Source organism: Oryx dammah, unplaced genomic scaffold (genome assembly GCF_014754425.2).
Source record: "Oryx dammah isolate SB20612 unplaced genomic scaffold, SCBI_Odam_1.1 HiC_scaffold_24, whole genome shotgun sequence".
In the NCBI taxonomy this organism is placed as follows: domain Eukaryota; kingdom Metazoa; phylum Chordata; class Mammalia; order Artiodactyla; family Bovidae; genus Oryx; species Oryx dammah.
Window position 1 is genome coordinate 26,256,133 of NW_024070208.1, and position 14,789 is coordinate 26,270,921.

At 31.5% G+C, this 14,789-nt stretch overlaps 1 protein-coding gene across 8 annotated transcripts in view; it reads right to left on the reverse strand.

Moving 5' to 3' along the window:
* Positions 1 to 14,789, reverse strand: part of NBEA (neurobeachin) — a 672,618-nt gene that overhangs the window by 494,730 nt on the left and 163,099 nt on the right. For all 8 annotated transcript variants that reach the window (XM_040267082.1, XM_040267084.1, XM_040267081.1 and 5 more), the window contains 6 exons: positions 12,846 to 12,954; positions 4,946 to 5,098; positions 2,850 to 3,018; positions 2,354 to 2,433; positions 1,568 to 1,630; positions 1,374 to 1,471 (listed from right to left, as the gene is read on the reverse strand). In XM_040267082.1, coding sequence (XP_040123016.1) covers positions 1,374 to 1,471; positions 1,568 to 1,630; positions 2,354 to 2,433; positions 2,850 to 3,018; positions 4,946 to 5,098; positions 12,846 to 12,954 — 672 coding nt within the window. The remainder of the gene's footprint in view (positions 1 to 1,373; positions 1,472 to 1,567; positions 1,631 to 2,353; positions 2,434 to 2,849; positions 3,019 to 4,945; positions 5,099 to 12,845; positions 12,955 to 14,789) is intronic.

The window sequence follows — 14,789 nt, forward strand, 5'->3', positions numbered from 1 at the left end:
ACAATGTGACATGTTCAGCTGGTATCAACTATGAGAAACATGATTATACCACATGAAATTGCCATTATTCGGTAAAATCACTAAGTTTTTGCAATTTCATAGAGTTCAACCTCACAGTAAAATATACTTGTAGTTGTTACTAATGAAATGTATAATGCTATTATTCAAATAGATTAGCAACCCCATGGGTTGTAAACTCAATGGTAAGAGTGATGTCACAAGATGGATATCCACATAGAAATAAAGTAAAGGCTTCTCTAACTTGAAAAGGAAATCCTTCAAGATTATAAAGCTGTTATTTGCTGATATAAATGACCAAGTAAAAGAAGCACTAATAATATAGTCTCTTGACAGTTATTAATATATTATTTCCAAACTCTTTTTATAACCTGTGAAAGCTCACTGGATTACATGTGGCATAACCTAGATTTCTTGTTTCTATAAATAACTCAGATTCCAGAAAAAATGAGAGAACCCCTAAGAGGCTAGGTTATAGGTTTAAAGTACTTAAGAATACTAACCAAGAAACTGTTTTACTCATATCTACACAATTACTTTATAATCAGCATAACTAAAGTTTTCAAATTCTTCGGTTTTGGATTCTGATTCAAAAACATTTCATCCCCATCTTCCCATCACACTGCCATTGTCCTAGCTCATTATCCTTAATACTTATGAATAAAATAATTTATCTACTGGTCTTGCTACATTAGTTTTATCCCTTTCCAACTCATTTTACACATTGCTCCTTGGAAAAATAGAAATCGGCAATTCATTTCTATATTCAAAATTCTTTCGTTTTCATCACCAATCGTTTTCATCACCAACATAAAAAATTTAAAGTTTTTACCATTAAATGGATCTTTCAACCTGTCCACTCTCTACCTCTTGAGCCTAAGCTCATAGAATTTTCTAGAGCTCTCTTTAGAATGCCCTCTCATCTTTCTGTCAAAATATTTGCTCTTTCAACTTCTTGAAATGTCTTTACTATAGTAACAATATAATTACTCTTTTTTGAGACTTGAGATCCATTTTCTATACATTTCATCAGTTTCCTGAGTATTTGGAGGATTAATGACAGCTTTCTCCATCTATTCCCTTCTTATGTTTAAGATTTTTCTATATATACTCAAAAGTTAATTGAATAGGATTATTCTGGGAAGCATACCTGTACTAAATTAAACTCTACTAAGGATGAGATGGCTGGATGGCATCACGGACTCGATGGACGTGAGTCTAAGTGAACTCCGGGAGATGGTGATGGACAGGGAGGCCTGGCGTGCTGTGATTCATGGGGTCGCAAAGAGTCGGACATGACTGAGCGACTGAACTGAACTGAACTGAACTGAATGATACTTATATTATATTCATACCTTATTCCATTTCTTTGATCAAAGGCTGGTATCATTGATGCTGGGTGTTCTGACATTAAAGCCACTAGTAACTGTAACACATCATGAATATTTTCATCCTGCATAATAAGGATTATCAATATTTATTCAATAATAAATGTTTTTTAATGCACTCAATAAAATTGTTAAAATGGAAGACCCAGACCATATCCTACCTCATGCATTGTAAGCAGGTAATTTAATATACTCTGAAGTTCATCTTCCTTGACCCCTCGATCCTAATTTAAAATATATATATATTTAATTTAAATCTAAAATTAAAACTTTAATTAAAGACATACATCAAATTAATCATTTTAAAATAAAATATAAACTACTTAAAAGTAATGATGCTTTAATTATAATACTCAGATACTTCATAACCCATAGGCTATATCAAATCAAGTTAAATAAGTAAATACTTAGAAAAGTATATTTATTCATCTAAAATTGATAATATTTCATTGAATTCACTATCTAAAATTATTATATTTTCTTCATCTAAGTATATTCAATCACTATTTTCTAATCTCATATTCTTTTCTTAAAATGATGCAAATTATAATAAGACTTTACAATATCAATTACTGTGTATTTACCTTTATTTTCTATATATCTTAATCTTCTAAAAATCCTACCGTGATAAAATACATAACATATGACTTCTAAAACAGAAACACAGATGATTTTCTAGAATAAAATCTTCACGCTCAATTTTCATGCACATGTTCCTTGTCCATTTTGGCTACATCCCTCAGTACGGAGACTTTCAGAGAATATTTAACACAAAGCTTAATGCAAAGTGAAGTTCAACAAGAGTTAATACTAAGATTTACAGAATATTGAAAGTAATTCATGAATTGAAGGTAGTTATTACTGATTTTACAATATTGATTTAAACTCTGGCAAAAATTCTTTTCACTTAATATACTGCAATTATGAATTATGTAAAACTGTTTTACCTTTAGTATAAGCTGTTTCAGGAAAAGTAACATAAATGCCCGCAGTGATATAATTTCTTTTTGTGATGGCCGGGGACCATCTAGAATAAAACAGAAATTAAAAAAAAAAAAAACTCACTCATTATTATTATTTAATAATGAGCTTAATGAAATTATGTTGTGATATTATGGAAATTTTAAGTTATATACATTGCAATTATAATATAAATTAGTAATTCTGTACAGTTTCAACAATAGAGAATATAAAGTTTCAGATTTTGGCGATTTCAAATTGCTTACTAATGTCAGATTTGGGGGAAAAATTATTTTTTTAATTATATTACTATTCACTAATAAATTATAACATCTGTCTTACATGGATACAGTTCCCTTCTTTTATTAACTTAATAAATTCCCTTTTCCCGCTCAAATCAAAGTTTTCCCAATATTTCTTCATCCAATTTCTTTCCCAATTTCATCACCATGCACAACTTACATAGGTAAATACTGTACTTACCTAAACCTTTGGGTGTAATGCCACTACTGTCAGCAGGATTAATGACCCAGTAGTAATATTTTAGTGTATGCATAAGCTGTAGTACTGTTCCTACTCTGCGTATGGTGGTGTAAATGGTAGCAGTTCCAATAAATTCAGCAGACAAATAAGTGTATAGGGAAAGCTGAACCTAGTACAGGATATTAACAAAAATTTAAAATAAATTTAAAATGCCTCATGTTTACATTAAAAATATACATTCTATTCTAATTTAAATGTAAATCTATATAAAGGCTGAGAAAGAATCATCTGAGGTTAAAAATAATTATTTACTAAGTATTATTTATATTATAAAGATAATCTGCAATCAATACATTCTAATAAAATTTATTTTACTAAAGGTAATATAATAGCTCTTAAAAATAAAATAATTTTAATTAACTAAATAATTCTACTGAAATTACACCTGATAGGAAAATCAAATTATTTAAAAAGCCAGCTAGACTAATGCCCTTAATCAAAGTACAATGTAGCAGTTGAAAGGAACAGAATATCAGTCAGCTATATCATATTTAGAAAAATTATACATTGTTGTCATAGACCCTAAAAGTTCATGTAATTTCAAATTTTCTTAACCTATTGTCACAGTATCAGAGTCTAACATGTAAGTATAAAGATGACAAGTTTAACCACCCTGTTTAAAGAATGAACAAACACCAGGTTTGACTTTTACCACAATAATTAAAATGACAAACCATAAAAAAATAGAACTTTGAAGTTATGTGGGAGACTTGAAAATTATAAAAGGCACCTCAAAAGGTCCCTTAATTTCTACTAGAATAAAAGAGAGCTAAATTCAGGTATGTAAAATAATAAAAATGTTATGTTGATATCTAAAAAATTATGAATAAATTTCTTTTAAGACAAACATTTTTACATATCATGTTATCATGATAAAAAAAAAATCTATGTTCAAATAGAAGGAATTTTCCAGACACAACGATGACAATTATTATGATATAACTAGTTATCTGGTATTTTTTTCTTTTCCTAATCTTAACAATCATTGTACCAGATTTTCTTTCTTTGAAAGGTTATAAGTCATTATCTAATGACTTCAGAATGCATTTATTAAATCAAGTCTAATATTTTAATATTTTTAGCATTGATTTTTCAAGAGTTCCTTTTATATTCTGAATGTTTTTAATCACTATTTTCTCCAACTTTTTATTTTGAAAATTTTCAAAAAAAATCATTATGTAACTATCATAAAACATTTACCACCTGTTAATATTATTCCACATCTGCTTCCTTTATTCCTATTATATTATACATATAGATGTATAAATATATTTTGATAAAACTGTTTTTTCGATGAAATGTTTGACAGGAAGTTGCTGGCGTTCAGACACTTCACCACCAAATATTTCAATGTGAATCTCCTAAGAATAAGGCCATTCTCCTACACAGAACATAATATAATTCCTCCACTCAGTAAATTTAACATTTACACAATACTAATATCTGAATCGAGGCTCATATTTAATGTTTCCCTCTTATCCCAATAGTTTGACATTGTAAAATACCTCCTAATCTATTATTTATTTATTAACATCATCTATGGAGATCATTTAACAAAATCCTTAATTTTGATATTATCAAAGGCATTACTTAACCGCCTAAAAAGAGAGGTTTGGAAGGTCTTAATTAAGAACCTTTTGACTATCATCAAACTGTAAAGATATCTTTCAACAATTTCTCCTATAAGCTTTATAGTTTTACCTCTCAAATTTTGGTCTTAAATCTAAGTGGGTTTCACCTTTAATAGGTTAAGAAATGCAGCTTTGATATTTTTTTAGCAACCATCACCACTATCTAGTTCCAGAACTTTCCCATCACTCCATTAAAAAATATGTAATTTTTAACTATAGTTCCACTTATTTTAATATTTGAGTATTTACCTTTTTGATTTTAATACTGCCTAATATGACTGCTTCAGACTGACTATAACATAAATTGAAAAATTTCAACATTTTCTACTCAATAGTTTAGATCCAATAACTATATACTTATAATTTATAATATTAAAATAAAGTAACTGAAGTTAAACAGTATACCTTTGCAGGTGTATGTATCCAGATGGCTGGGTTGAATAAAATGTGATCACAAAGCTGCTTCAGCAAAGGTGCTCCGTGAGATAAACCATCAAGGTATTTTGCAAATGATAAAAACTGCTCCAGGACAGCTCTAGTTATATGAACTCTTGATGACTAAAGAAAGAAAGTAGAAATTCAAGCTCATGCTTTTCATTTAGTATTCAGGAAATATGCATGTTTGCCAGGTATGCTTCTTGGCACTGAGGAAAGACTAGTTAACAAAACACAAAACTGAAAAAAAAAAAAAAAAAACAAACTCACATTCTAATAAAAGAGAAGACAAGGACATCCAATAAACTTAAAAAGGTAAAACATGTAACATAATAAATATAACAAGTGTATGAAAAGTGTGAAAAAAGAACATGAAGTGAATGGAAAATGTGTGGAAGGGTGGTTTAGAGAGATTTTACTGAGAAGGTAACATTTAACTAATTTGAAGTATAAGGCTAGCAGGCTAGCAATGATTTGCATTAGTAAGCTGTGTGACAAAACACCAACACTGAGATCAGCAACAGTCTGACAAAAGTCAAACCAAGCCTTAGAACATAACTTTAGATGAAAACTTCGTAAGATGGAAGAAATAATCCTAAAAAATAACTGTTATTGCAAGGGGGAGGGAGACAAAGATAAATAAATATTTGAGTTACAAAAAAGCAGACTGGTCACTCATTTTGAAGGAACTTTAATACAAAAAAATAATACTATTTTAAAATTCTAAACTATTTTAATCATGGATAGGGGAATAAGGCTATGGTTTTTCCAGTGGTCATGTATGGATGTGAGAGTTGGACTGTGAAGAAAGCTGAGCGCCAAAGAATTGATGCTTTTGAACTGTGGTGTTGGAGAAGACTCTTGAGAGTCCCTTGGACTGCAAGGAGATCCAACCAGTCCATTCTAAAGGAGATCAGCCCTGGGTGTTCTTTGGAGGGAATGATGCTGAAGCTGAAACTCTAGTACTTTGGCCACCTCATGTGAAGAGCTGACTCACTGGAAAAGACTCTGATGCTGGGAGGGATTGGGGGCAGGAGGAGAAGGGGATGACAGAGGATGAGATGGCTGGATGGTATCACTGACTCAATGTATGTGAGTCTGAGTGAACCCCGGGAGTTGGTGATGGACAGGGAGGCCTGGCGTGCTGCGATTCATTGGGTCACAAAGAGTCTGACACGACTGAGTGACTGAACTGAACTGAACCGAACTGACAGGAATAAAATTAAAATAACAGACCAATAGTTAGAACCTGTCTTAAGAGATCAGATTTTAGCCTTAAAAGTTTTCATGTGTTTATAAAAACGCTTAAGTGATATAAAATCAGATTGACCATTATGAACATATTCATTTGAAGAACTAATTCATAATCTGGCAATAAGCTTTTAACTTCTCCACTTAACTAAAAGATATGCTTAGAAGCATCAGGTGGGGCCTTTAACATTAATTTTTAAAAAAGTTACTTTGTTCTTCATAGCAATTAATACTATTGGATAGCTTTTTTTAATTCTAAAATTTATCTTTAGGACACATTTTTCTACAATTGTGTTTTATTGGCCACACAAAATCCTACCAGGCATAAAATGAAAGCTCTCTTCAAGAGCATGAAAGCTCTCTTCAACAGGATGTAACCTTTCCCTGTAAGTATGCAGTACTTATTCCTTCTACCTTGGATAACTGTTATTTACATACCTTTCTTTCCTGATATTAAAAAAGGATACTATTTTATTCATCTTTTAACTGTCTGGAACCTACCATAATTCTTCACTAAATGTTTAACTGAATTCATGTCAAATTCAAGAACAGAGTAAGAATAAAACAGATAAGACAAAACACTGATCAGAAGAGGACAGAAGGATATCCAATTTTGTTTTAATGTTTTAATTAAGATAGGTTGATTGAAATATTTTTAAACTATGATATTTGCTTTCATTTTGTCAAGGAAAGCTATTTTAAAAAGAGATTTATTCTTGAATAATTTATAGTTAGTTCCTTAGTCACTCAGTCGTGTCTGACACTTTGAGACCCCATGGACTGTATCCCACCAGGATCCTCTGTCCATGGAATTTTCAAGGCAAGAATATGAAGTGGGTTGCCATTTCCTACTCCAAGACAATTTATAGTTATAAATCTGTAAAATGCAAGCTCTGAAATTTAAACTATATGATGTTACTTTAGTGTAGTAACTGAATACATAGTTTGCAATAAGTGCTATATAAGGGGTGAATAAACACATTTGGAAGCATAATCTGGAAAGTTAGAAAAAACTATTTTATTATAATAACTACTCCAAAAGTTATTAAGCCAAATAAGAGTGAGTGATGAATGTTACAGAGAGAAATTGCTATGCAGTAAAAAGAGGTCTTCCCCACCCTTAGAGCAGCCCACAATGAAATGGATTGCTAGAAATGTTTTTAAAGAACCTCTTCTATCTCTCTCTCTATATATATAGAGAGAGAGATAGATAGATAGATAGATAAGATAGATATTACATGTATCATATATCAAGCAAACTATAAGCTGTGGGAAATTATTTTAATTACTAGAGCTGTATCATAAAGTAATCCATCTTCATTACCCATTTAGCTCCTTCTGGACACCAAGATCTATCAATCATGTGTATTATTGTTGTTGTCAGAGAGATAGCATCAAAATTTTCACAACATTAAGTTCAAAGGAGACTGAGACCTAAGCTGATCAGTCAAACTGGAGGGAAGGATCTTCTTCAGTAACTGGGAGAAAAGAGCTCTCTCCACTTGGATGTGAAGGCTTATAGCACCAAGTCGGCCCAGCAACTCTATGACCACAAAGAATAATAGCTACAGAACAAAAGCATAACTGTAGGTAGTAGTAGAGAGATAGAGAAAAACCTGGTCTCTGATGACATACATAATTGAGACTTAAGCTAACCCTGAAGTCCAACTTACTGGATATGTTTTGCTGGCTGTAATGATCTATTTTCCAACCTTCCTCATTCTATTTCTGTGCTTCCAGTGGGTTTGGGTAGCTGAAAACTCCAGAAGGAAATTAAAGGATAGGAAGAAAATGAAGTCTGGGACATTCATCTCCCTGGCTTCACCCCTTCAGGTCAATACATTATATTCCTTTATTAAAGGCCACACTCTAGTCAGGTATACTTCTCCTATACTTAAAATATCTTTCTATTTGAGTTGTGTTTGAAACATACATTCCTTTCATCTCTTCAAATTTTGATGATTTCCTTTAACAATGCTCAGAAATCTTTTAAAGAGCCTTGTATTGAACACTTTCAATAATCAAGTTTGAGCACAGCATCTGTTTCCTAACAAGACAACTGATAAGCTACCTATCACTAGACTTCTAGTTACACTAGCAAGCATATTCCCTTAATGTTTAAGATAATTAATCAAATTCTTATTAACCACAATAAAAATACTGAATACATCAAACTGCCTCTAAGTTTTTTTTTTCAAATTCATATTTTGGCAAATAAAACAAAACAAAAATACCTTAAAAGATTTTCATGAGATAGTCTAAACATAATGAATAAGATGGCCTCTCATTAGACTATTTTCTTTAATAATTAACTTGCATCTTCCAAAACAAGGAGATAAAGCTAAGTGACAGTTAACCATTAACTTGTTATTAGTTGATACATAAAAATGGGACTTTATTATCTATACTATTTTAACACACTGTTATTTATCACCTAACAGATGATTATTTAAAAATAAAACAGGTGAACATTAATATAAGAAGAAAAAAAGTTATTTATTCTTTTACCCTGATGCTGGGAAAGATAACACAAAAGGAGAAGAGGGTGGCAGAGGATGAGAAGGTTAGATAGCGTCACTGACTCAATGGACATGAATCTGAGCAAACTCTGGGAGATAGTAAAGGACAGGGAAGCCTGGAGTGCTGCAGTCTATGGGGTCACAAAGAATTGGACACAACTTAGTGACTGAACAACGACAACAATTATTTTATGTAATCAGATAAATACATAAGCCCTTTTCATTTATTTACTTCAACAAATATGTATAAAAGGAGACATACTTTTAGGTAGAAGATACAGCAATAAGGTATGACAAATGTTGTCCCTGTTTTCATGAAGCTGAGGCATACACTAGAGCAGAGGAAGCAGAAAACAAAACAAACAAACAAACAACAAATGCCAGATTGGTGCTATAAAAATCAAGCATGGAGAGAATCAATGATGGTTAGCAAAGGAGTACTATTCTATTCAGAGTTATCAGGGAAGATTTCTCTGATAAAGTGTCATAAGCAAAATCCTAAAAGAAGTGTAGAATCAAGCCTTGTGGATATTTACAGAATTTTTTTACCAAAGCAATGTGAAAAGAAAATGCAGAAGTCCTATGAAGAGCTCATGCTTACTATTTTAGTTTTTAAGACAAAGGTCTGCAAAGAGGCCTTTGTAGGTCAGTGTGGCTGCAACAGAGAAAGAATGAGAGTGGTAAGGGATATGTCAGAGGTAAGAGACATGAATTTACTTTGAGAAGGATGGACTAGAATGACCTGGCACATTTTCAAAAGACTAATCTGACTGCAAGCAGAAAATGGACTGTGGGTAACTAGTGGTGAACGATGATGACAGTGTGAATAAAAATAGGCATAGAAACAAGTAGAGTAGTATTAATAAGTAGCAAGTAGTCACTGGATATGTTTTGATACTAAAACAACACAGTATGCTGCCAGAAGGAATTTTCTGTATGAATAACAGTCAAAAAGAATTAACATTTTTTATCTGAACTACTTGTTGAAGGGCAATACTGCTAACTGAGAAAGAGAAGAGTAAAGGACAAAAGATTTGAAAGGAAAATCAAAGGTAACAGTTTGGATAATTTAAATCTGTGAAGCTTATTAAGCATCTAAGCAGAATCATATTCAAGGGAGAGGCTGGTAGTTGGGGATACACATTTGAGTATAAGTATCTGCAGTATAAGGAAAGCTAAGGAACCCTGAGGTCAATCAGAGTAAAGTGTAAACAGAAAAGTGACAAGATTTCTAGGATTAAGCACAAGGACACCACAGGCTTTAAAGTTTAGGAAGAAGAAGGACTAGGAGAGAATTCAAGGAGGCCAAGGAGGTAAGAAAAAAGCAAAGAAATAATGTTATTACAAAATGCAATTGAACAAAGCAGTTCAAGAAGGAAAGAATGTTAAACTAAAATATCATTAAGTCAAATAAGACGAAGACTTGACACTGATATAAGTCATTTTAAGAGAAGCATAAGGATTAGAATGGGAATGGATCTATGACTACATAGGATTCCAGGAATATAAAAAGATTTAATTTTGAAAATCAACTGTATAACTCAGTAAACTAAGAAAAAAATGTAGAAAAATCATAATTATCTCAAATAATGCAGAGAAGGACTGATGCTAAAGCTGAAACTCCAATACTCTGGCCACCTCATGCGAACAGTTGACTCATTGGAAAAGACCCTGATGCTGGGAGGGGTTGGGGGCAGGAGGAGAAGGGGACGACAGGGGATGAAATGGCTGGATGGCATCACTGATTTGATGCACATGAGTTTGAGTGAACTCCGGGAGTTGGTGATGGACAGAGAGGCCTGGGATGCTGTGATTCATGGGGTCACAAAGAGTCGGGCATAACTGAGTGACTGAACTGGACTAAACTGAATGCAGAGAAAGCATTTGATGATTAAGAGTGTGAAAAGGCAAGTCACAGAGGAAGAGATATTATTGATGCATATCCAATAAGGACTCATATCCAAGATATATACAGAATTCCCATAAATCAATAAGAAAATGAGCAACAATTCAAATGACAAAGCGGAAATACTCTGAATAGGTATTTAGCAAAAGAGCATAACTTAAAGGACAACAAACATGTGAAAATGCTCAACTTAATTTGTAATCAAGGAAATGCATATTAAGACATAAAGTGATCCATAGAATAGAAGACTATCTTTGCAAATCATGTATCTAATAAACGATTAGCATATAGAATAAAAAGTTCCTACAATTCAGTAATAAAAAGAAATACCACAGTTTTAAAAAATGGTGTTTGTAATAAATATTTCTCAAAAAATACACAAATGCTCATCATTTAGACATCACAGAAATGCAAATACAAAAGTGATAAAATATTTAACATTCACTATGATGGCTAGAATACTAAAAAATCAGATAATAACAGAGGCTTCCAAGGCTGTAAAAAGACTAGAAATCTCATACACTGCTGAGGGACTGTAAAATGATGGAGCTATTATTATTAGTCTAATGTTCTTTTTATTTGATTTGAAGACTTTTCACAATATTTCTAATTTTAAGCTAAGTTTTAAGTGTACAAGTGAATGCTCACTTTAAAATTATGCTAATAAACCCTCAGTAAATAGATTAAGTATATTTAAGAGGCAGTTCCTGATAGTGATCATGTCATATACAGCAGTGTCACAAAGGTATTTCATAATATCTAACTTATAAGTGGCACTCTAGTACTCTTGCCTGGAAAATCCCATGGACGGCAGAGCCTGGTAGGCTGCAGTCCATGGGGTTGCTGAGAGTTGGATACGACTCAGTGAATTCACTTTCACTGTTCACTTTCATGCATTGGAGAGGGAAATGGCAACCCACTCCAGTGTTCTTGCCTGGAGAATCCCAGGGACGGAGGAGCCTGGTGGGCTGCCGTCTATGGGGTCACACAGAGTCGGACACAACTAAAGCGACTTAGCAGCAGCAGCAACTCATGTAAAATATAATTTAACACAAGTCTTGTAAACAGCTCTTAATACTTCAGACATAGGAAAAGAGTATTCTATGATTAAAAATAACTAAACAGACTTAATAAAAACTTTAATACATTTACTGAAAAAATTATCTGACTAAAAAATGCTGCCTATGATCTCTTTTATAATTTATTATTCCTCTACCCTTCAGGAAAGAAAAGTATTTGTTTCAAAGAAAAGATAGAAGAATTTTAAACGTATATCATCAATCTGATGTTAAAAAAGTATTTCCAAAAGACCTCTAAATTTTATTTCTCAAGAGAAAAATAAGTTTATTTCTCTTAGTTCAGGTCTCACCTCTATTATTTTCTTGGATAGTTCCATTTACAAAGCATCTGAATGTCATATGAATGTTAATGATTAACTCATAAGAAGAGGTTTGGAAGCACTAATGATGGTGGTAGATATTTCTTAAGGAAAGAAAAAAACTTATTTATGAAATATCACTTTACTGTTTGAAGGAAATCACATGATACACTCAAACTCTTGTGAGACCATTATCAGAAACTCAGCACTCACTGCCATCATAGTACAGTTGTAACTAAAGCAAACGTCATTAAAAAAGCAGGGCATAAATGACACACACAGGAAGAATTAAAGTGATCTGGTTTGCACTGTTTACACTACGTATTAATTAGAAAAAAAAATGCTACTTTAAACATTCAAATATATTAAAATCAGGGAAAAAGCAATAACTAATGTTTCTGTTGCTACCAAATATAGGTTTTTGTTTATTACCTTAAAACTGAGAAAGAAAGCAAAAAGGAAAAAGTAAATCCACTTAAACTAAAATTGATAAAATGTGCAAGAAACTTGGTTTGAACATAAAAGACAGCAAAGAATCAATTAGAAAAATAATTAAGTATTTCTAAATTTGAAGAAAAGTAGATGAAATAATTTTTCATTAGTTTCTATTTTTATTCAAAATTTCTTTATTACATAGATTTCTAACACCCAATTTAGTGTCTATACATACATTCAAGTACATAACTTAAAAATATTTGTGAATTAACCAAATATGTGACCTCTGCAGTCAATGTAAAGGGGAGACTACAGAAAAAAAGTATAATTAGTGATTGTCAGTGGTCCATCTGTATAAAACCATCAATACATTTCACTTACCTTTTCAAGTAAGTAGCCAATGACTAAAAAGCCTTTTCCACCCAGCATCTGTTCCTGCATGGCTACTGAACTTTTAAGTAGTTCAACCAGGAAAGCCAAAAGAGTAGCACTGCATGTGAAGTACAGAAAATTCCATTATGTCACTATCAAATATTCATCACAAACACCATTTTATTAATCTAAAATGTAACAATCATATTCAATTTTAATCTAGTTTGCTGTTATCTTAGGTAAGAATATTTCTCACAAGCATGAAAAAAGTAAGGTTTTATATCTTTAAAATTAAACATTATATAAAAACATAGCTATGGAGTTATTTTATATTCCAAGGTAAAATATCTAAGCTTATCTTTATACATATATATTCCCTGAAGTAAATCTTACATAAGAAATATACTTCTCCATAATAAAGACTACCATAATATTCTTTTGAAGCCCATGCTCTCTTAGAAAATTTAAAATATTTTAACAATACTGTTTTGGTCACCTTTTTTAAAAATAAATTTTTCATTTAGACCTATTTTTCAATAACAACTTTATATATATATATATACACACATATATTAAAATATCCAGAGAAATATGCAACATGTTACTTATGTCCCATATATGCCCTCAGGAAAATTCATGAAAGCAAAGAAAATAAGATGATTTATGTCATACTGAAATAAAAAGTGACAACTGATTACACAATGTATACACATAAATAAAAGCACAAAAAGATATGTGCCAGACAAAGATAATGTACTTGGTATGTCTGTGGAATGAAGGAAGAAACAAAAGAAAAATAAATGACTGCATTACATTAAGCTTTGTTAATGTATTACTTCACAAAATTACACAAACAATTTTCAAATCAGCAGCAGTGATACATGGCAGCATTCTTAATCAAGACAATATATACTCTTCATAATATATCTTTGTTGTAGTTTATAACAATAAATAACTCCAAGTCAAACTTCATCAATAATTAAAATAATATCCACTTACATTGGTTTATAATATACCCCAAATTGTATATTTACATTTATATACATTTCTAAATATATTTGAGATTCACAATTACTCATTTCTACATGAAATGAAGAAAATTTGGTAATGAGGAAAATTTGAAGGCTCAAAAGGAACTAAAGTTATTCTGTTTTCTGAAGTTACTCTAGTTCTTCAGGTTTCTATAGGATTAACACCACATTTCTCTGATAATGCGGCTATTTTTGTTCAAATCAGAAATATTCTCATAAAAAGTCAATGGAAAATTAGCATCATTATTATCACTATAAAAATTGATAGTTTAATGGAAAGCCTGATATAAGCTAGATAGTATAGATTAAATATTTTAAATAAAATACTTTGTTACAAGAAATTAAAATTCAATTACATTAACTGGCCCTCTGCCTTTAAACCACATAAAAGAAAATAGTAAACTAGTATTGCAAATCACTGATACTCTTGTACTTTGTCCTAAAGTCAAAGACAGATATTCATAAGAACACAAATAGCAAGGAATCCCCTGGGATTTTATTTATTTATTTTTTTAATGTTTCTGTAAAGAACACCTATAAGCAATCTAGTCCATTTTACATGAATTTTATCAATAATCAAAGCCACTTCACAAATAATTGCTTAAGCACTAGCACACGTAATAGGTCTGCCTAAGTGTCTGAAAAAAAAAAAAAACTAAAGAAAACTATTGCATAGAGATTTAGTGGGAAAGACAGACTAAGATGCCTAAACATCAGCACTGCCGAAAAGAAAGACTAGAAATGCCTCACGATGGTTCCTATGGTCCATGAAATAAAATGTAAAGTAAGTATTTCTTACAATAAATCACCCTCCTATACGGAACTATACAAAATGACAAAGATGCCGTAGACGTTTATTCTTTTATGTCAAAAGGAACACTCTTTCTCAAACAACTAATGAATTAATTAAGACTTCTAAACA